A 21,761-nucleotide genomic window follows, 5' to 3' on the forward strand; every position below is an offset into this window, starting at 1 on the left:
AACATAAAGTGAGAGCAAAAGTCAAAGTTTGACATAAAACTAAAAGTGGTTCTACATGTCAGAAATCTGACATAAGACACATAAAAATGTACAGAAGTAAACTCCGGCCTAGCTTAGCTTCATTGGCATTCTGTTCAGGCAGACAAGATGAAGCATGTGATTACAGTTGACATAGTACATTAACATCGAGGTGCAGAAAACACTGAGTGTGTTGGTGTATATTAAATATACAGAATGCATGCGTGTGTGTAGAAGTGTGAGTTTATAGATCTACGTTGGATATTGATGACACCCTGCTGTTTTCCTATGATTGCTGCGGCAGCCCTGTCACCTCGCTCTCATTTTATTGATGATATCCCTCCACCCCCTGACAACACAGCCAGATGAATGTGTATCCTTCCACCTGTACTTTTCCAAGGACCCCTGAAGGATAAGAAGGCTTTGTCTGAAGATATCGCTGACCTTCCTCTTGTGACACACGTGTGCGCCTGGCAGGTTGCACTCATGCAACACGAAGAGTGTCCATATGTTTTCTTTGACCTTACTGGCTGGCCTGCCTTCCGTCTCTCTTTAGCTTCCACAAATACACTCAAGGACATATGAAGCAAAGGCCCTGCATCAAACAATTTTTGCAAAACTAAAAGGAAACCACGTTTTAAAGATATACACCATGTTTTAGCAACCTTGCCTGTTTTTTCTATCTCAATCTCTCAATCTTCTTTTAACACACCTGGCTCTAAGGACTGGGGATAGTCCTGAGGTGGTTGTCCTTCTCCTCTGTCGCTGACTCTCTCCAGTGCTTTGGAAAGGTGTGAAGGGGCAGGGCTGAGGGCCGGAGATCGTGGTGCTGCCGCCGCTGGACTTGGGGTCGGAGTCAGGGGATTTGGCGGGTGTGTCAAACGCGACGATGGCGAGTGGTAGCAGGGTGACTGCCGGCTGCTTGGACACAGCCCCGGAGACAGTGTGGAGGTCTTAGGGAGAGGAGGGGTGTGAGAGAAGGGTTTTGCTGCATGGGTGGAGGCAGAGGATGAGGAAGAAGATGGGGTTCTGGAAGTCGGAGATCCATTCGGCGAGTCGTCTATTGTGATTGTGTCATGTTTTCTCTTTTAAAAAAAGGAAACGAAAAAGATCGGTGGTGCAAGAATTCTTGGAAACATGCAAATTCAAGTTTATTCTAGTTAGTTCAAGGATTACTTTTTGCAAAAGAATCTGGTTGCAATACTAAGCAACAACATCACCATTATATGCTTTCCTTACATTGTGCAGCCCTACATCCTACGCTATCAACAAATATTTTACTGTGTTCCACTCCTAACTCCCCGAAAGAGGAAGTTGGCTCCGTGGATCAGCTTACAACATTCCGACTTGTTCTGAATCTCATTACTGGAAGGCCAATCTTACTGGTCCTAAGGGGAGTCGCTGCATGTGTTCCATAGCTCGCTGCTGTTGCTGGTGGTGCTGATGCTGCAGGGCGTACAGCTCCTGCTGCTGTAGGAACGAGGTGCGCGAGTAGACTGGGTGGGGCTGCAGGTGAGGGGGAGCTCCTCTGGCTCCGTACATCGAAGGCCAGAGACCTGACTGCTCCAGAACATCTAGAGGAAGAACCAAAGGAGAAGATGGGACTTTACTGGGACCTTTGCTGAGATAGATTGAGATTGTTAACAAACTTAGATTACTTAGAACTACATATAGGCAGCAATATTTTACAATGAATTTGTCAGCTCACAAGATGAGTTGATAAGTTATAACAGTTTTATGAAATGAGAAATTATTTCTGGTGGGAAAAAAATAGTTATCCCCATTTTTTGTTGTCATAAATAGAGACAAAATTTCAATTACAATTACCAATCTGTAATCCATGATTGGATCCAGGTTTGATTAACACTATGTTTTGCTTAATCTAATCCAGTTCTAAATGCTAAAAAGCCTGGAAGACAAAGACACAAAGGTTTCATGATTCTCACAGTGTGTTATAAAAATTAAGTCCGGACCCATGTTGGGTAGCCAACTGTAGGGGTGTTCTTGTCCATCAACAACGTTTGTTTCATCCAAAAACAGCCTTTAGTATCCCACTCCATTAACACTACAGGCCAACATTTTTTTTAGTCTCAAACATAGACACTGAGATACAAGCTTAAAAAAACACTGCTTTATATTTTGGGCTCATAAGATCCTACACTTACTTCACTAGCTAAGGCTACATGCTGACAGCCAGTAGATAGTGCTTCATTTTAACAGAACATTTTTGAGGTTTTAATATTGTGTGATCTTGTCACGCCCCCTAACTTCACCCGATTTTTTGGAGGATATGGTACTTTTCGCCAGGAAACCTGCAGGCTTTCACCCAAAGACACATACACACACGCCCACACCCGCACACGCATACCCTCCTTGGCTGGCTTGTCACTGGGAACCTTTGTTCTGTGAGATTAGCCTGAGTGGGCTAATGTTTCCCAGGGGAAGGGTTCAGTGGATGCACTTCCCCTCTCTGCAGGAACTCTCAGAGAGCGAGTCAAGGGAGGCGGGAGATAATTAAATTTCACAGCCTGTTTGCAAAGCATCATCCACACACACACACACACACACACTCCCACATATAGTATGTATTTCTATCTTCACAAGGATTTTACATGGACTTCCATCCATTTTTTTATTCATTTCTATACCCTAACCGTAAATGTAACTCTGTCCCTACCCATCACCGGTAAATGCCCAACCCTAAACCAAACCTAAACTCAAATCACATCTTAGTCCTAAACGTAACCCCTAAACTCAAAACAGCCCTTCTTATGTGGGCCCGGGCATTTGGCTCAAAAAGGAGCAGTGGGTCCTCACAGCGTTGTATTTGTTGGGAAAATGGGATTTACAAGGTGAGAAATGCTAAAACACACACATGCCCACACACACCTTCTTTTCTCTCTCCAGCAAAGGTTGAGATATGCAAAAAAATAAAAATAAAAAAACTAACATGTTGCTTTAGACATTAACATGACTTTTAACATGCACACCCAGTCTAAGCACCTCTGCACTCTACCACAAGAGGGATGAAACGCTAGTTCAAATGGTTTGCATAATGCTAGGCACATGCAGAGGGGGCAATGGAATAGCCGCTCCCATTAACAAAGCAATAAAACATTGTCCCACTGACAGAGGGGCTTAGTTGAGCATTATATTATGATTAGCCAGTAATACTAAAACTCAGAGAGAGAACCGGCAGCAGCAGCATCCATTGTACAAATGAGAAGAAAGCAGGAGCCAGCAAGGCAGTAAGCCTGGGTACACAACAATCATTATGCATACTGTTATTGCTGCAAAGTCTGCTTTTCATACCGAGAGGATGATGAGGCCCTGGTTCTGTTGGAAGAACCACAAGAGGGGAGTTAGGATCTTGGCTGAGGGACCCCAAGACTGGCTGTAGAGGGTTGGCAAGACCTGGTGGGAAGCTGGGGCTCATCCCCACATGGCTCAGACCTGAAACAGGAAGGGGGTAAGGGAGACCACACAGCTCCGTTAAATCACAGAAACTCTGATCGATTAATACATCCTTGTAACCTTTTCACACTTTGTCATGTTGCTTCCAACACCATGTTTTTTTGTTTTTCTTATGTGCTGGAACATCACAAAGTATTGCACAAAATTTCAAAATGTTTATAAATAAATGTTTAAAAATTGAATGCTTTTATATTTCTTATTAATTAAGATTATTACGTATATTTTTTTATGTAAAAAGTAAAGGCAAAAGAAAAAAACATAAACTTAAACAATAATCCATCATTTAAAATGGAAACATCAAAATCAAGTGTGAAATGGCTGGATGCTCTGTGTTCATTCTCACCGTATGAAGGGCCCATCCAGAGGGAGGGACTTCCTGTCCTCTGCATCCAGTGGCGGTGAGCTGGGTGAGCATGTGCAACAGGGTCCCCTAATTGGCTTGCTCCACCGGGGACAAGGAGGTGAGGGGTCAGGTCACCGTGGCAGCTACTGGATGGGTGGATCCGAGCAAACTCCATGCAGTCCTTGTTTTCCCTGCAATGGCGTTAGGCGAGGTGAACTTTGTCATTATGTTGATTATCCCTCTTATTGTCATCACCATCATCACCATTATTATGATCATTATCTTCATCCGTGTCATCTTCATTACCTCTACCACCATTATAATCATGAAGAAAAGGAAATGTGACGGCAACTGGAACAGCCATCATCTTGTGCCTGGTCTATGACTACTCATTATATGTTTTCTTCCCTTAATATGACTACATAATAAGAGCCTGATACTTCAGAGACATCCGTATTAGTCCCTGTAACATTAATGCACTACATCTCATCTTCAGGAGAAAGAGAGAGATGTGAAGTAAGAGAGCGAGGAGGTACAGAAAAACCACATCAAAGGGTGAGAGGAGTAAATGGAGTGAGGGGCTGAGAGAAAAGAGAAGCAGGGCTTCAGACTGGGAGAAAGAAGCGAGGAAAATAAAAGAAGTGCAGCTTATCAGATGAGAGGAAAACTGAATAGATACTACCTTGTGCGTGCAGGCGTGTGTGTGTGTGTGTGTGCTTGTGTTTGTGACTCTACCTGATGACCAGTTCTCTATCTCTGTCGTGGTGATGAAGACCAATCTGGTCCTCTGACATCCTCTTCCTCTCCTCCAACTCCCGACCAAGAGGATACACAGTGCGCGATACCCCTGAGTTACCAAGACAACAGGACAAACATGCTCACTATTTTCCAGAACCTGTGCTACGTGCACACAGGATATCAGAGATGGTGCTTTTCTTTCTGCTTGGTGAGTTTATGCAGAAGCAGTCGAGTGTGTCTTGCTTCTTATATTTCTTATATTTTGGCTAGCAACAAAAAACCAGTGATTACCTAAATGGACCAAACAATAATAAAAGCAGTATATGATGTCTGACCTTTCAGGCTGGGCAGCACCCGGCCCTGTCTGCTGTTTCCAGGAGTGCTGTCTGGAGAACGATGGGGGGGCCTGGCTACAGCGACAGCAATACCCACCGGAGGCTGTCGGACCTCCCCCTCTCCGGCTTCTCCGGCCTCCTTTGCACCCCTGTCAGTCTTTTCTCCCTCGTTAGTGGAGCCACGGCGAGAAGGGAGAGATTGTTTGGAGGGGTCTTGCAGGGAGGTGTTGCTTTTAGCTCCTCCTCTGTCTGTCCTCTCTGATCTCTCCCCACTCTTGTTAAGGCAGCCCAGACCTCCGAAGGGGCTCCGCTGTGGCAGTAACAAAGGTTGCTGAGAGCTGTAGTTCATAAGGTTCTTCATGGCACCTCCCTCGCCATCAGCTGTGTGTGGCGAGGAATGGGACAGCGGAGGAGGCTGTTTACTAGCTGATCCAAGATGGCTACCTTTTCTCTGGTCCTCTTGTTGGCTCCCCAGAGCTCCCCATGATGATGGTGTCTGACTTCCATCCCTTAACCGCTCCTCTGCGGCTGCAGTCTGGCTGTTGTGCTGCTGATGTCGTATCCTTGCAACCTTTTGTCCTTCCCTCTGAGTTCCAAGTCCAGATCCCACTTTTCCATCTGGACTTGCGAGAGAACAGTCTCTTAGTGAGGAAGCTCCAGTATCGGAACTGGTCTTGGCTTGTGAGAGATGATGGCAAATCTCATTTGCAACATCAGCATCTTTAAAAGAGAGATTTGTTTCTAAGCTGCAGGACCGAAGTTCAGGTTGAGAAATGCCGTTGGAGCCAGGTTTGTTGAAGTGATGTGTCTGCTGGTTCCAATCAGGAGGTTTGTCAGCTTTGCCATATCCCATCTGCTGTAGGTGGGGCTGGGATTTGTCCTTCTTCTGGCAGCTACTAAGGCGGCTGGGATGGTGAGAGGGACTTTCATGGGATCCCTCTACGGTTTTTTCGTCTTTTCTCGCCCCTCCGCCTGCTCCACGGCAGTCAGGGGTGGACATGTCCCCTTGTGATCCAACTGAGGGCACATAAGTTGAGCCATTGACCTTTGCTTCCCTGCTGGATCCTCCAGGGCTGGATGTGGGCTCTTTTGAAGGTGTAAGTGTTAAAGGTGGGGGAGGGGGACAGTAAAACTCAGGATGCGGGTGATGATTTGCAGGGTGTAGCCACCCTCCAGATACTGTGGAGCCTATGTGCAAGGTATGAGGTGGTGGTGGCGCGGGGGGTGGAGGCATGGAGTAAGAAGCTACAGCATGAGGGGTCGGGGGTGTCAGAAATGCCGCTGCTGTAACAGTTCCTCGACGCATACATTCAGATGAAGAAGTTGAAGAGTCACTGATTCTCATTTCCCCAGTTATGGGTGCATCTTTTGAGCCTTGCCTGCTTATTCCAGATGAAAGTCTGCTTGCCCCACCACCACTGCAGCTGCTTAGTGTTCCACCTTTTGCTTCACAGGCACCCTCTGACCCTGTCCCACTGGACAGTTTACAGGCACTCAAAGGTTTTGCTCCCTGACTACCAAAGTCACTGTCTTTATACTCTTTGTGTCGCTCTAAAGAGTTTCTGTGGTCTTGTTCCCGACCCTGGAAGGAAAGATGCGGAAGAAGGGCATGGTGTGGATGGGAGTAAGCTTGGTGGATGCCAGATGGAGTGGTGGCAGAGTTCATCTGATGAGAATGGTGTTGGTTGTGAAGCTGCTGCTTTTCTTTGCTGTCCTGGTGTCGCTCTTTGCTGCTCGATTTTTCCCTCTCTTTTGACAACCCCCCCTTTTCTCCCACATCCTTAATGCTCTTCACACCTCCTCCCCCACTGTCCATCTCACGACTGCAGGGGCCAAGTGGGTGGCCTAAAGCTGTCCTGGACAGTGGAGGAAGGCTGTGATTGGTGGAGAGTAGAGGAGACTGGGGAGGAAGGCCTCTCAGGTAGAAGTGATCTAGAAGAAAATGAGAATTTGAACATGTACATGTAATAATTTCTTGAAACTGAATGGTCTCTGTAAATTAATAGCTTCTTTAACAAAACACTTCACTAATAAAACTTAGATATCTTTTAGTTGTGTCTATGAACCAAGGTGACAAAAGAGATTAATTTCAACACAGTCACTGTCCCACATCAGCTGTTCTGTGCAAGAGTAAACCTGCATTGCAGCTCAAGAGTGTCTGGTGATTACAGACAGTCTGGGAAGCAGCTGGCCAGGGTATTTATGGCAAAAACAGAGTCCACCTCTGTGTAGTGCATCATTGACACTCTTTATTTCTTGCTGTTAACACACATCAAGTGAGTGCAAGAAAGCCACTGTACTTTGGCGAACAGGTGTTCCTTTCGGAGGGCTGTCACATGAAATTAGTACAAAATGTAAAAAAAAGATGTCACTCACAACTCATGTGTTAAACCCTTCAGGAGTTTTCTGACTAGTATGTTATACATAACTTTCTCCATCAACCTTGCTGAGCCCCCTTGGATCCATGATGCCAGTTTGATTTTATAGAGCTAGCCTGTGTGACCAGAGGCAGCTGAAAAAGGGGTGGATCTTTGTACGTTTGTGACGGCTGATGATTTCAAGTAAACTTTAATCATCATTAAGGTTAGGGTTATGGATGAACGCTAATTAAAGGGTTTAAAAGTTTTTTCCCCCTACACAACACACAAGTACCAGTACTCTGTAGCACTCACCTTTTTGGGTTTCATAGAAGCGGGGCTGTCCATAGAGACTGCTGCTATGGTGATCCAGGGCACTCATGGAAAGAAAAGGAGAAGCAAGACTTCCTGAATAGCCCGGGTACCCTGTCAATGGGAAAGGGGGAAGCGAGAGAGAATTCATGTTTCTTCCCAGTGTTGACATTCAGCAGCACCCTACACAAACAGTTTATCTCTGCAATCTATCATAAAAGACCCTAATTTTGGAAAAACACTGAAAAACTACAGCCAGTTGGTTCTATTTTCACCATAAATGAACTCTTGCACAAACATGCCAGATGAGTTGACATTATTTACAGTGGACACAAGTGTGACAGAAACCTCAGCCGACCACTATTGCCAAGTGTTTGCAGATTTTGAATGGATGGAATTTGCTCTCCTACAAAACACAGTTTTCCTCCCAAAACCTAAGACGAATAGGAGAAAGCATCACTCCCACTCCTCGCCCTGAAACACACACAGGAGGTCACTGGGAGGTGAACTATCGTTTCACTTTGTTCCTCGTCTTCAAGGACGTTGAACTAGGTTGTGGGATTGAGGAGATCTTGGCAGACCCACATATCTTTAGAATATGGTGCTAGACTGTGTGGCTGTGCGGATGGTGGAGTCTGTTTTCCAGAAGTTGGTTTCATGCCCCACAGAGTGTCCTTGCTGGCCCGTTAATTGGCAGCCGTTAAAAGTTTAATGGTGGTGGCCAAAGTAAACAGCACTCCATAAAAACTCATCCTACGCATTCCACAGTCACACAGCAAAACCAGCAACACCCCCACGCTGCTTCTAGTGTGCAGGCGTGTATGTGTGTGTGTGTGATTATTCTGACTGGTTAACAACCAGTGAATCTAAATGGTGACAATTAGCCAAAAGGCTCTATCAGCCATCTAAGGCCAATCCCCTGGGTAATGATCAGTGATAAAAGCGGGGGTAGGGGGGTGTGGTGGGGGTGGGGGGTTGGAACTGGAATGACATGGAGTGCCACTGAGGCCAAAATGTGGAGAGAAAATAAAGTAAGGGAAGAGTAAAAAAGGAGGGGGTTCAATGGTTGGATGAATGGGGAGATGGTCGGGGGAAACAGACACTAGAGAAGAGCAAGGCTGTCAATATGAAAAGTCATGAGTGTGCTGCTGCTGTGAGGCGTATGGAGAGAGGAGTGGGGGATGTGTGTGTATGTGGGGGTGTGCATGTAAGGGAGAATGGAAGATGAAGGGACAAGTGAAAGGAAAGTGGAGAGCTTTGAGATGCTGGAGATGAGAGGACGAGAGAAAGGGAGGTAAAGAGATGAGGAAAGGCACGAGTACGGAGACATAAAACAAGGACAGGTGTAGAAGAGCCAGTAAAAGTAGAGTGTTGTGTATGTGGGCGTGTGCGTGTGTGTGTGTTTGAGACAGGTTCCTTCTCTCTGTGCTGGCTATGCTCCGCTCCCTGGACTGTGGCCAGCTGGCAGGCTGCCTATTGGAGCTCCCTGGCTTGATTTCTTAAAAACAATCATTTGTAGTGTGTGCGCGTGCGAGTGCGTCAAGGCATGTGTGCGTTGGAACATCAAAGCCAAGCCACACAGACGTAAAATCTGTCTTATAGGCACACATACATTCTCCCTCCACACACACACACATTCCTGCTCTCTGTTCACTGCTGTTCCCTGTAGCCTTCAGCCTGAAGTCTTGCGTTCGAGTTGTTCCACAGATTCAGGTTAGGAAAGTCACTCCGGGCTACATTAGTGCTCATTTTTATGGCTTAGTCACTGAAAATTAGACACAACTCTGTAGGCTGGCATCAAGAGAAAGTGCCAAAGTGCTTCAATAACAGGAAGTAAGAAAATTAAAATCACAGAAGGGAAGTAAACAGCAGTTTTACTCAAGCCTCCTGGGCTTTTTGTACTTTAGGTCACAGCCACTTAAAACTGCGAATGTGCCAACTATTGCCTCGCCAAGCAGAGTTCATGGTGCCACTGGCGAGGAAGACACATTTTGACTTGTCATGGCAGGAATAGTACAATAGTAATAAATCACATTACCACATGGCCTGTTTCTTTCGAGCGTCCCGGCACGCACAGCACTGGTATGCTGAAACTGATTCACCTGAATGGAATGCACTCATTATTTTTGTTATTGATTGCACCGCCGCTTTCCTACTATGGTGCACAGAGATGAAGTGAGAAAAGCTGGATCAGTGGGATGACTGGTATCTTTGGTCATTGGCGTCTTTGTCAATGGTACAATTCTTGCCTGAGATTTCAGAGACGGTTTTGAGTTGACAACACTCAGACCTGCTGGGCTGTATTCACAAAATGCTAAACTGGAGTCAGATTCTGAGTCAGTTTTTACTTGGTTGAGAAATATAGCCTGTGGTGCAAACTGTCACTTTGTTCAAGTCCTTTTTAGGTGTTATCTTTGGTCCTGTACCTCCCACCCAACACTCCCCCACATGCACTCATGAGTGTACAAAAACACACACAGATATACCTGAAAGGGACAGATAACTCAGTCAAGCTCAGAATTTCACCACAAACGGTTAACAGTCGAAAGAGGACATGATGCATGAGGATCCGCATGCCGTTTCAGTGCATATGTGTGTGTCAGATCAGGAAGGGGGCCGTTGGAGGTCGGTTAGCCCAGAGGAGGGCCTTGAGGGTGGGGCTGCGGTCTGAGCCGAGGGGGGGGGCATGGTGGAAATGGGGGTGAGTTTCGAAGCATACCTGGGTGCAAAGGGAGGAACTCGGGGCCTACTGAGATCCAGCTGGACGAAGGTGGTTATAAAAACATAGCAGCGATGTGGAGTAATGCTGATTAATGGGTTCCCTGTTAGCGTGAAGAGATTTGTGTGCTTATTTATAGTTGGAGAAGGAAGAAGTGGGGGGGCTTTGTTGTGCTTGAGCTCTGAACTAGAAAACAACCACAAATACGAAACCACAAACAGACCCAGAAACACACTCTGCTGTACATGTGTGTGGCTATAAGTAGCATCATCTGAGGCATCGCTGTTGCACGTGTTTGGCCTCGGCTCCGCGTTGGTTAAACCACTTAATGGCTCCATCTCGGTCTAATCCCAAACCAAGACCCCGGATTAGACAGAGAACCGAGCTGCTTCCTGTGTGTGTGTGCGTGTGCGTGTGTGAGTGTCTTACCTTCATGTGAGTGGGGGAACCAGATAGGGGAAGTGCTTGAATGGGTTCCAGCCCTGTAGGAAGGGGAGGCGGGGGAGGCAGTGGGTCCAGAGGGGTGAGGGGGATGGGAAGGTGGGGTCCCCAGACTCCTGGCCAGGAAGGAGCCCATGAAGGAAGGACCTGAGGGACACAAAGCAAGAGATAGAGAGGGTTAGACAGCTCAGCGTGGATTAAAACAGGGTTTTTTGGGGTTAGGCAGAAGTCTGATTAGGTGACAACAATTTCACTTTGATAAAGAGGAAGAGAAGTTCTAAAATGTTTCTGTTGAGCAAATTCAAAACAGATGCTCTGAAAATTCAGAGATTACAAAGATAGACGTGTAAACGGCCTACAGAGGCATCCAGAGACGTCACAACCACAAATTCTACTGTATACTATTGGGATTTTTTATGTGATTGATCAACATTGAGTGATGCATCCTTCCAAAGTAGAAGGAAAAACATGTTGTTTTTTAATTATTTAGAATAAATAATAATAATAAGCTTTATTTATATAGCACCTTCCAACAACGCCTTGCATTGATCAAAGTGCATTAGAAGGTAAAACATAAAAATACAGAGCAAAAATAAATCAGTAAAAAGCTAAAAAGTGTGGTGGGTATTCAAGTTCCCTTTGACTCTGATACCCCAAAATAAAATCTGGTGCCACCTTCTCCCTCCAGAAGTAATCTGATCAATAAATGTATTATCCCTGGTGTAATTTGATTTCAACATAAATACTGTAATATAATCTGTGAAGTATTTTTTTGTATGAAAAAAGCGATAAATTGCTGCTTCTTTTTCCTGAAGTTAATATACTGAAACCAGAAAGCACATGTTTAAATTAGGTGATAAAGCTGCCGAGCCACATGCGACTCAATATCTGTGTCACTTGGTGCTGACATATTAACCTCAATTAGCGGTTTAGGGAGGGGGGAAAAAAAGTGAGATAACTTGAAGCGATTAGCCCTGCAGCTGGTCTGACTGGGATTTTTATCTCTTTTCGTTTTAACAGACTCGGTTTCTCTGCAGATCAGATCCAAACTGGTGAAAAGCGAGGCGTCTGTCTGCCGTATCTAAGAGTCAAAGGGAGAATTTGTCAAGGCTGACATGTTTCCACCTGAGAGGTTCGTCGTTATTTCGGAGACGGATCTTTTTTAGCATTAGCTTCAAATGACAAACAGTGACAGCTGGACGTGGAAGGCCACTTTGAGGGGATTTTAGCTGTAATTCTTCAAGACGCTCCAGTGTGTCATGGTTAAAGAAGAAATATTGAAACCTTCCAAACCTGAAGCAGAGCTTTTCTATAACTTGATGGAAAAAAAGAAACCTTTCCTTTATATTTAGAACATTTCCAGCTATGTTATTGTTTGCTGCAGATTGAAATTTGACCTTCTTGGAAAATGTAAAGCTCTTTTTTTTTTAATTTTTTAAAGCATCTCTATATGAAAGCAAATTCGATTTGTTATCTGAACAGCCATGATATTAATGGTTTCAACATTCACACCTTTGGATATATTGCTCATATTCCAGCTCCTGGAACAGCACTAAAGCTGTGTTAATGAATGAATGAGTGACCGTTTACCCTTTGAACGCACATCTGGTCATATATTAATCTCCCTGTGGACATTTACACAGGAAGCCGTGGACACGCAGCGGCTCTTTTCGGATTACTCACGGTCATGTTTCATTCATACATTCTGGTATAGCACTCACTGTCACATCCTTCTTTCCCCAAAACTATGCACTGATTTCTGACCTCCAGTTATTGTAATGTTAAATGTTCCTCCATCTTGTTAAATATATTAATGCAGCCTCTTTACATGGCCTCTCTGAAGTCGAGCACCTACTGTACTTCAGCTATTCATTCTACATTTGAGAAGATATGCTGATGTGTATTAGAGGTGGGCCTTTATCTTATTTTTTTCTTGTTTTTATCTTATTCTTTATCATTTATCATGATTTTTTTTTATTATGATAAAAATATTGATTTATTGTTGCTTTGACAAATTTCAGTTATTGGAAAAAAAAAATCTGACACTATGATTGGAAACATTATTTTTGATATTTTCTCCACTGCTTGTTCCATCAGAGTACCAATAAACATCAGGAAATTTGAACATATGATTAAACAGTTTCTGTGTACATCTAGTGTTATAGATCTCTCTCTTTTTTTTTACATATGTGTCAGCCTGAACAACCTATTGTAAATGGGAATATTTTTTCATCAACAACATTGTGGAATTATGGATGCTGGACCATGCAGTCACAGACACACAGACCTAAAAAACAAGTTATAAATAGTTGTTTTTTTTAATCAAAATCAATATTGTTACCACAATAGTAACACAAAATATCACAGTAAAATTCTAAGTCTGCATCACCCGCCCTTCAACTTCAGCTTTAATTGCAGTGTTTTCCAACTCCTATTGGCTCTAACTACAGATACAGCAGACAAAAATAAATAAATACACTTCAGCTAAAAAAAAATGCTAGACAAACACTGGAGATGAAATGTCTGAGTCGAAAGAAAAAAAGATTGCAACCCCAAACATGTCATGCTTGACCTGAGTGTCAAAGACTTAATATCTCTTTAACATTCTACTGATATTATGTAATATGCTAGCTTCTGAATAAAACTGCATCTTGGTTAAGCGAGATGGAGTATGACATTTTGTTCAGTAACCAGAATTGGACAGATTTAAGCTTAATTTTCGCCCTGAATTAACGCCCTTCACACTCATCAGAGTGTGAAGCTAACCCCGAGATAGCTGACCCTATGGCTATGTTCATATGGCTTCATGAAAATAGCCATTGTTAGCTATTTTCATGAAGAGTGAGGGGTCTGAAATCCCAAACCCCGTGAGCCTCAGAGAAGTGTGTTCTATAAAAGGGGCTGGCACCACATCATCCTTATAGTAGAAGCAGGAGTCTTCAACGAGGGCCGGGACTGGAGGTCCTGCGACTTTTAGCTGTTTCTGCTTCAGCACAGCGGTGTGAGATAATCAGCTCATTAGTAGAACTCTGGAGAACTTGATTGTATGCTACAAAGGTACTTCAGCCATTTGATTGGACCAGGAACACATCTAAAAGTTGTAGGACAGCGGTCCTCGAGGCCTGGAGCTGAAGACCCCTGAAGTTGAGTCAAGTCGTTGGTACCAGTGGGAAAAGCACCATTAGTTCTGTAGCTATTCTGACCAACTAGCTGATGAGACTTGATTTGGCCGTTATCTCTCTGAGTATTATAAAGCCTCAGACACACAATGCTACTCGTTTTCCTCTTTCACCATTTCATACTTTTGCAGTTTTGGAACCTTCACCCACGGCAGGGGTCTCAAACTCCAGAGCCCTGTAACTTTTAGATTCCCCTCTGCTTCGGCACACCTGGCTCCAGTATTAGCTCATTAGCAGAGTTCTGTAGAGCATGGTCTGCATGTTAGTGAGGCAGTTATGCCATTTAAGTCAAGTGCGGAGAACAAGGGACGCATCAAAAAGTTACAGGACTCTGGCCCTCCAGGAATGCGGTTTGAGACTGCTAACCTGCAGACCGTCTGACTGGTTAATCAAGAGCTTTTTCTTTTTTTCTTTTGTTGCGGGAGGGGTTCAGCTCTGGAGGGTTCAGCTCTGTTTTCATCACAACAGACAGAAGCAGCACATTACTACAGGCCAGGTGTCGATTCGTCTACCTATACCACCCTACCATCACACCAACATGCTCATCGTCCTCCGTTTGAGGGGGAGGCTGACCCCTGACCTTAAAGGTTGAGAACCATGTCCTCAAACTAAGAGATCCTAGTCACTTCAGACTCGACTGGGAACCACTCCAGTGCATGTTGAAGGCAACTTGGGTAGCACTTGTAGAAATTCCACAGCAGTGGAGCCTGTATGCGGCGTACATGGCATCTCAAAGGTGCAGTCCTCAGGTCTGATCCACATACAGCATGCAGAGGCATCAGACGCTCTGTAGTGTGACTGGGAAGGAGCGGGTTCATGATTTAATAAGAAATAGAGAGAAGTGTTGTGTGTGTATATTGCCATTTTATAGCCCAAATTAGTAACTATGTTAACTTCAGTTGTTATAAAAAATAACTTTGTAATTTAATCTCTTAAAACTGGGCCTCTGTCTCTTTAAAAACTCCTGCTCTTTCTGAAACTCCACCTTCAGAAAGTCATCACAACATGGCTGCTCTAGTAACCCTTTAACAACATTTTACCAGTGTTTCACTGAGAAGTAACTTCTATAATGAGCTCAGCTGATGTGCAGTTCCACCAACTGTTTGCTAACTGCTGCTGGCTAGTCTGAAGGAGCTGAGTGGCGTCGAGGGGGAGGGCTATTCAGTGAGGCAGAAGCTCGGCTTGGAAACTGCAGCTTTGGTCCCATCAAGCGTTTTGCCCAGCTGAATGGTTGCCGTGGGAGACTAAAAGATTTCTCAAACATGCATGAAAGAATCAAAGAAACGCTCCGGGTATGGTTTTGATGAAGGAAAACATTGTAACATGATGTAAAGCTTTAAAAAAGGTCGATTTTACAATATCGCCCCTTTAAATTGGTTTGAAAACTGGAAAAATGTAATCATTTAGAAAATCTTGAAACGATCAAATTTCAACATGACCAAAAGCTTGATCTTGTTCACAAAACAAAACAAAGCAAAGCTCAGCCTCAGCAAACCGAGTTAGACGAGTGGGTTTGTTCGAGTGGCAGGGTAAGGAGGCAACAAATCCGAATCCACAAGGAATCAAGTAATTAGCCACAGGACAGAGAGAGAGAGAGAGAGAGAGACGCTGGGGCGGGGGTCGAGGGGGGCGGCTAGGTCGTTACCCATAAACGCTGCGTCGCATCAGAGCCAATTACCACAACCACAACAGTCCACAGTGGAGTCACTCACACACATGTACTGTAGCCTCACCTCAGCTACATTGTGACGCCCTGACAACCACAACCACAAGTGCCTTCAGCTGTCTGCCAGTCTTTCTCTCCAAAAAACACACACATAATGCACACATGTGCACGCCTACACACACACGCCAACATGCAAATGCACACACACACACAAAAGTGAGAGGGCATGGGATAAATCAGAGCTGGATGGAGCAGTGGCGTTGTTATTAGCTGACAAATCAGGGAGTGTGTGTGCCTATTTGTACAGCTGCTACCCAAGCATTGAAACACACACACACATGCACACCCACCGTTTAAATGTAGAGACCCCACCCCCTCTTTCTCTTGCTCTTGATATTTTCCCTCTCTGTAGTCATAATAAATCGAAGAGGAGAAGAAAAAGATCCATGGAGACATTTATTTTCTCTATTTTGTTCTCACTCAGACAGGATATTTTTACATCTTTCTTTGCCCCCCTCCCAATCTTTTCTTGTCCAATGTACATCAGCAGACTTGTAGGCAGTCATAATAAAACGTGGATTGTATAAAGCTGGTTTCCCAAGGCACACCCCCATCCCGCTTACTGTGCAGACTGTTCACACACACGCACACACACACACACACACGCACACACATAGGAGGATCCACACTCCCTGTGTGGTTCATCATTTACTACGTCGGTGAAGAGAAATAAGGTGGACGGGTAAAAAACATCAGCTTCACCTGATGTCCACATTTTCCTCCTCTCCTCCTTTTTCTGCTCCCTCTTTTTCCTGTCACCGGACTCACACGCACACCCACACACACACGCACACCCTCCCTGTCTGTTTTCTGTTGACGAGTTGATCTGAAAATCATATTTGCCCACTCCCTCTGGGTTGCCGATACGGAAAATCACACCAAAGGGCCAGTCGCTAACGTAAACCTAATTTCTCTCCCTCCCATTCGTCTCTTCCTGGACTCTGTTTCCACCTTTGTTTCATCCAAATCCACACACACACACACACACACACACTTGTCCTCCCGTTCCGTCTGTCGCCACCGCTTCCTTTGGGAAGTTCCCATTGCCCCCCACCCCCGCCCCCCACCCCAAAAAAATACCAAACTGCTCAAATAAATCAGCAGCAGCTGATCTAAAAAACACACAACTGCTTTTTAATTTTGTGTACGGTTTCAAACATCATACATAAAAACACACATCATATTTCATATTTCTCTTTGTGCATATGTTATTTATAATAAATACAAGCTGCTGACTGTGGATGCAGCTCCATTCAGTCTCCGCAGTGGTAATTAAAAAAGAAAATGTGTTTGCAATGCTTCCTGTTTTCCCAGCTGGCATCATAACTTGGAAAATTGTGTCAACACGAAAGCAGCGAATCCTCCAGTGTTGACAATCCGAGGTAATAAAAAGCAGAATTATGAGTTTTTATTTACACTGCCTGCACTTACAGTGAACAGGATCTGCTTCAGTTTATTTATGAATGGCTGAGATTTGTCAGGAAAAGGAGCCATTTAAAAACACTTATATACTGTTTTTGGAGAAAGCCCGATCTGGACGTACGCCTCGACTTTCTGGGTTCTGTTGCTTTGGGGGGTTTTTTTCTTTCTTCTTTTATTTGTTTTTCTGTTTTTATACCTCTAAAGGTAAGCCACTTACCAAACATTAGAACTTTAGACTATCTGACTAACATAGAACTTTAGACTTTGATAGGGGAATATTTTACTAGACAAAAAGAATCGTTTGTAACCAGTAGCTTAATACCCAAAATGCAACATTTCATGTCCTTTTTCTTAAAATAGCACTAATAAATAACTGCAGAAAAAAACCTATAAAACAGTGAGAAATAAACTGTACTGAATGCGTCCATTCTTCTTATTTCCATAAAAAAGTACTCAGTGCTTCTTTGTTTAACCATCTCCTTTAAAGACACAACCACAGAGTGACATATTCCTTTCCATAACTACAGTAAGTATTCTCTCTGTGCTTTTACTTTTTCATGAATGGAGCCACTGGCAGATCTGTAGCTGCCGTTACCTCTGGTCCTCCTGCCGGTGATTCAGGGTTTAGCTGCTTCTCTTCTGTATTTGAAGCCACTGCTGGAGCTTTCACTGTCTTGTAATGTGTAGATCTTTCTGTCTCGGTGCTGCAGTGTTTAGTTGTGTAGCATTTGTGGATGGACAAATTAAAAGAATAGCGCTAAAAGAATATGTGTGAAAGTATTCCGTTAACTCTTTGGTTTTTCTGTCTCTTTCCTTGAAGCAGGTGATCATCCATTCCTCCAGTCAAAAGGAAGTTGTTCTTCTCTACTGTTGCCAAATGCTTGTCAATTTGAAGCAATGACTCAAAGCAATGAACTGGGCTTCTCTAGATATTTACCTTTTAGCCAATTGGCATTTTTTAGTTACATAACCTTCACTATTTCTCACTGATATTTTACTTGAAATGGACTTAGATTTGATTTGGACTAATTTGAGTCTATATAATTACATATGAACCCTAATGCAGACTGAGTTGGTGCTATATAAAATATGAAAATCAACAGAAATGAGTTGACTTGAAATAATGTGTAGAGTAAAACAGAAAGGGGAATGCTAGAAGGTGAAACTACTGACAACAGCAGCTGAACAACAGTTTAAGAAATTCAAGAAAATTGTTGAAACTCTTCAACGAAGCTGGGTTTGCATTGCAAATATTCAAAATCCTCCTGCGCCACCATCCTCCAACAACTTCCTGGTGTCTTCTTCGTGGTTCCAGCCAGTAGTAACATCCAGCTGTTGACCATGTGACTCATGTGATACACTAATTTCAATAAAGCCCAAAAATCACCTTCACCTAACAGAAGACCTTTGTATCACAAAATCGGACTTTTTTCGAAATTGCCGTGTTTCCAGTAAGCAAATTTATTTTCGGAATTCCAATTTGAGCAATTCTATGGTACCAAACAAGGTTATTTGTGCATGTCTTATTTTCAAAATCTCATGTTATTAGATTTCTCAGTGCCATTAACAGAGACAATCTGCTGCATGTAACTGAGGTACAAAAATTAGCTAAAAGAGTACGCAACCCTGCATCTTCTTCTGTGGTGCTTCAGCAGTTGCTGACGAGTGCTTCATGCATTCAGAGTGAAAGAAAACAGCACAGTGATTGAAATCAGGCCAGACCGTCCCAAGGTCCTTCATAGTTTTAAAGAGGGAAAGAAAGAAGGAAGAGGATGACAAAGAATGAAAATGGAGAGAAGAAAAGGGAAGCTCCAGAGGGAGGGTTGTTGGTGGTGATAAGCCAATGTCACACAGTGGAAGAAGCAAACAGGGATGAAGCAGAGGAGTGATTTCCTTTGTTGCATCTCTCTGAATGGACTGCTGCTGATCAATAGACACACACAGACACACACACACACACATATACACACACATACCTGGAAGGATGATGAGTTAAATCAATCTCCATCCAATTGAAGATCAATATCTTCTTGTGTTGTATTGTCACATTTTCCAATTAACAAAAGCACTCTGTGTTCATGCTGATATACTGAACTCTCTCTGCGACACACTCATACACTCTTGGACTAGTTGAGACCCCTCAAGAGTCTGAATGTTCAGCCTCAGTGTGTGTGTGTGTGCGGGCGTGTGTGTGTGTGTCAGAGGTTTTGACTCTCGTTAGCTTGGCTGTTACGCTTATTGCCGAACACTTGGCAACCTCTCGTCAGGCCGACCCTTTCATGAGCCTCCAACCACCAAGAGCCCTGGCACCGAGCCTCCGGCTCTGTGTGCGTGCACATTTGTGTGTGAGTGTGGGGGTGCGCGTTTGTGTGTGTGTGTGTTCAGGGGCAGGAGTCAAGCCAGACCTTTCTGATCTGTTTTGACACCATGGCATTGCGCAAGTGACAGGGCTACTCAAACAAGTCGGTTGAGGAAGGCGCTTAGAAACCCCCTCACACAGACACACACACACGCATGTGCACACACACCCACAGGTCCATAAAAGCATTGTGGCACTGGGGACATCAACACATTCAATGTGTGAGTAAACGGCAGAGCGGTGCTTTACAAAGAACACGCTCAAGGCAGAAGAGTGGTTCTTTTGCTCGACTTGATCCAGATAGCATTTTCCTCCTGCTCTATCTCATTATTCATCAGCGATTCCTCTTGACTCATTCATGTTCCAGAAAGAGAGAGAGAGAGAAAGAGAAAAAGAGAGAGAGAGGACGAATGGTGCAAAAGCAAAGCATGGCATGTCGCCTGGGACAAGCAGCCATGCTGAATCACATTACAGCGGGAAGAAGAGAGAGGACAGAGAGAGGGAGAGAAAGCGAGAAAAAGATTGGAGGGGGAGAAAAATGAGATGAAAGAGCTACAAATGAGAGATTTCCCTGTGAGGCGCATAAATCAGCAGACTATGAACAGCAAAGCCTGACTCCCAGGCTGCAGACCCGAGCATCGCCATCCACCACACACACACCCACACACACACACACCCACACACACCCCCACACACACACACACCCACCCCCACACACACGTCTCTCTCGCTCTCTCTTTATGCCTTCACGAGGCTCCGGTAGTTGGAGTTGTAACTCACTGCATCTACACTTGTGTTTTTATGACATTTAAAGTCCTTACGCTCAAAAGAAACATCATCTGACGGAGCCCACTTCACGAGAATTACAAGAGATCATTCAAAAGAGAAATGAAATGCCCAAAAACAGAGGGGGAAAAAAACTGTGCAGGATTGTACCGAATGTGAGACTGTTGGAACAGACTAAAAAAAGAATCTAGGTGTTGCTCAAAGTTTCCCGTCCGCCCCACGGAAGTCTGCTGACTGCGAGTGAGGAGGAAAATGTTTTTGACCACAGACTTAATGGACACCACACAGCCACCCACCCGCAACAGGAGGAAGGACCATTTTTGGGCATGGAGAGCAGGAACTCACCACAGGAGAGATTCTTGGGAAGCAGGAAAAGGGTGCGGAGGAGAAGGTTGTCAAAGTAAGTTTTTCCATGTTATAGCAGAGAAAACAAGAGGATCTGGGTCATATGAGACCACTCCTCCAGCGTGGGCCAGAATGAGACACAGATACTCAGTTCAGGGGTACACACACCAACACACACGAGGCTAATGAAGAGCATAAGGCTGCTGATGTTTAAGGAGAGCCTAGAGTGAAGGTTGATAATGCAATTCCATCTGACCCGTGTGTGTGCATGTGTGTGTGTGTGCGAGGAAATGGTCATTAGTAGTTGTTATTGTGTCTTGTCTCTATGCTGTAACTGCGAAGTAATTTCCCTGCTAGGATGAATAAAGTACTTCTATTCTATTCTATTCTATTATTCAGTCCAATATGCCAATGCCACGCCCCTGGTCCATTCAGTCTGCAAACACACTAAAACACTTACACACACATGCACACCCCCACAGTAGCACTGTTTCCATCAACCATAAAATTGCGTAACTTGAAATTCCGAAAATGAATTTGCTTAAAGGAAACACACTGATTTCCAAAAGCAGGTTTTTTTAATAAACTGTTGTTGTGCTGGGAGGAGGTGGTTTTCTGTCATATCGAAACACTTTTTTTAATCATTGCATGAGTCACATGATCAACATTACTACTGGCAAAAACGACAAAGAAAACGACGGGAAGTGGTAGGAGGTTCCATGATTTTTTAATGACTCATCGCTTGGACAAATTTACTCACGCGTGACTTAAATTCTATTTCTTATTTAATGGAAACATCATAATCACAAAATTGTGTTTTTGTTTTTTTTTTGGGTGTTTTACATTAGCAGAATATAGACAAAGACTTGCGCTAATTTGTAATGAAAACACAACTACTGACCATAATAAATTGAAGGTGTGTGTGCCCACTGCTGGATAAAACACACCTGGAGTCTGGACGCCGGGCTGAACCGGGTCCAAACAAGACCACCTCACCACGGGCAGAGTGAATCTCCAAACCGAATGCAACAGAAGTTAACCACTTGTGAAATTTTACAGCTTTACCTTTTTTTTTTTTTTTACAACTTTTACAACTCTACATTTGACAATCTAGCTTTTAATCTCTACTACACACCCTTTTTTGTACTGAAACAATACACTGTATGAGTCCCTGCTAACTGTATGACTACTTATGAGTCAAAAGAAA

The 21,761-nt window shown here is 44.0% G+C and overlaps 1 protein-coding gene across 2 annotated transcripts in view; it reads right to left on the bottom strand.

Moving 5' to 3' along the window:
- The window catches only part of bahcc1b (BAH domain and coiled-coil containing 1b), an 80,337-nt gene that overhangs the window by 29,431 nt on the left and 29,145 nt on the right, over positions 1–21,761 (bottom strand). For both annotated transcript variants that reach the window (XM_032573438.1, XM_032573437.1), the window contains exons 3-10: positions 10,726–10,884; positions 7,581–7,691; positions 4,909–6,840; positions 4,571–4,682; positions 3,836–4,026; positions 3,331–3,471; positions 1,402–1,592; positions 731–1,103 (exon numbers count right to left, since the gene is read on the bottom strand). In XM_032573438.1, the coding sequence (XP_032429329.1) occupies positions 731–1,103; positions 1,402–1,592; positions 3,331–3,471; positions 3,836–4,026; positions 4,571–4,682; positions 4,909–6,840; positions 7,581–7,691; positions 10,726–10,884 (3,210 nt within the window). The remainder of the gene's footprint in view (positions 1–730; positions 1,104–1,401; positions 1,593–3,330; positions 3,472–3,835; positions 4,027–4,570; positions 4,683–4,908; positions 6,841–7,580; positions 7,692–10,725; positions 10,885–21,761) is intronic.

The sequence above is a fragment of the Xiphophorus hellerii genome, chromosome 10 (assembly GCF_003331165.1).
Source record: "Xiphophorus hellerii strain 12219 chromosome 10, Xiphophorus_hellerii-4.1, whole genome shotgun sequence".
Classification (NCBI taxonomy): Eukaryota; Metazoa; Chordata; class Actinopteri; order Cyprinodontiformes; family Poeciliidae; genus Xiphophorus; species Xiphophorus hellerii.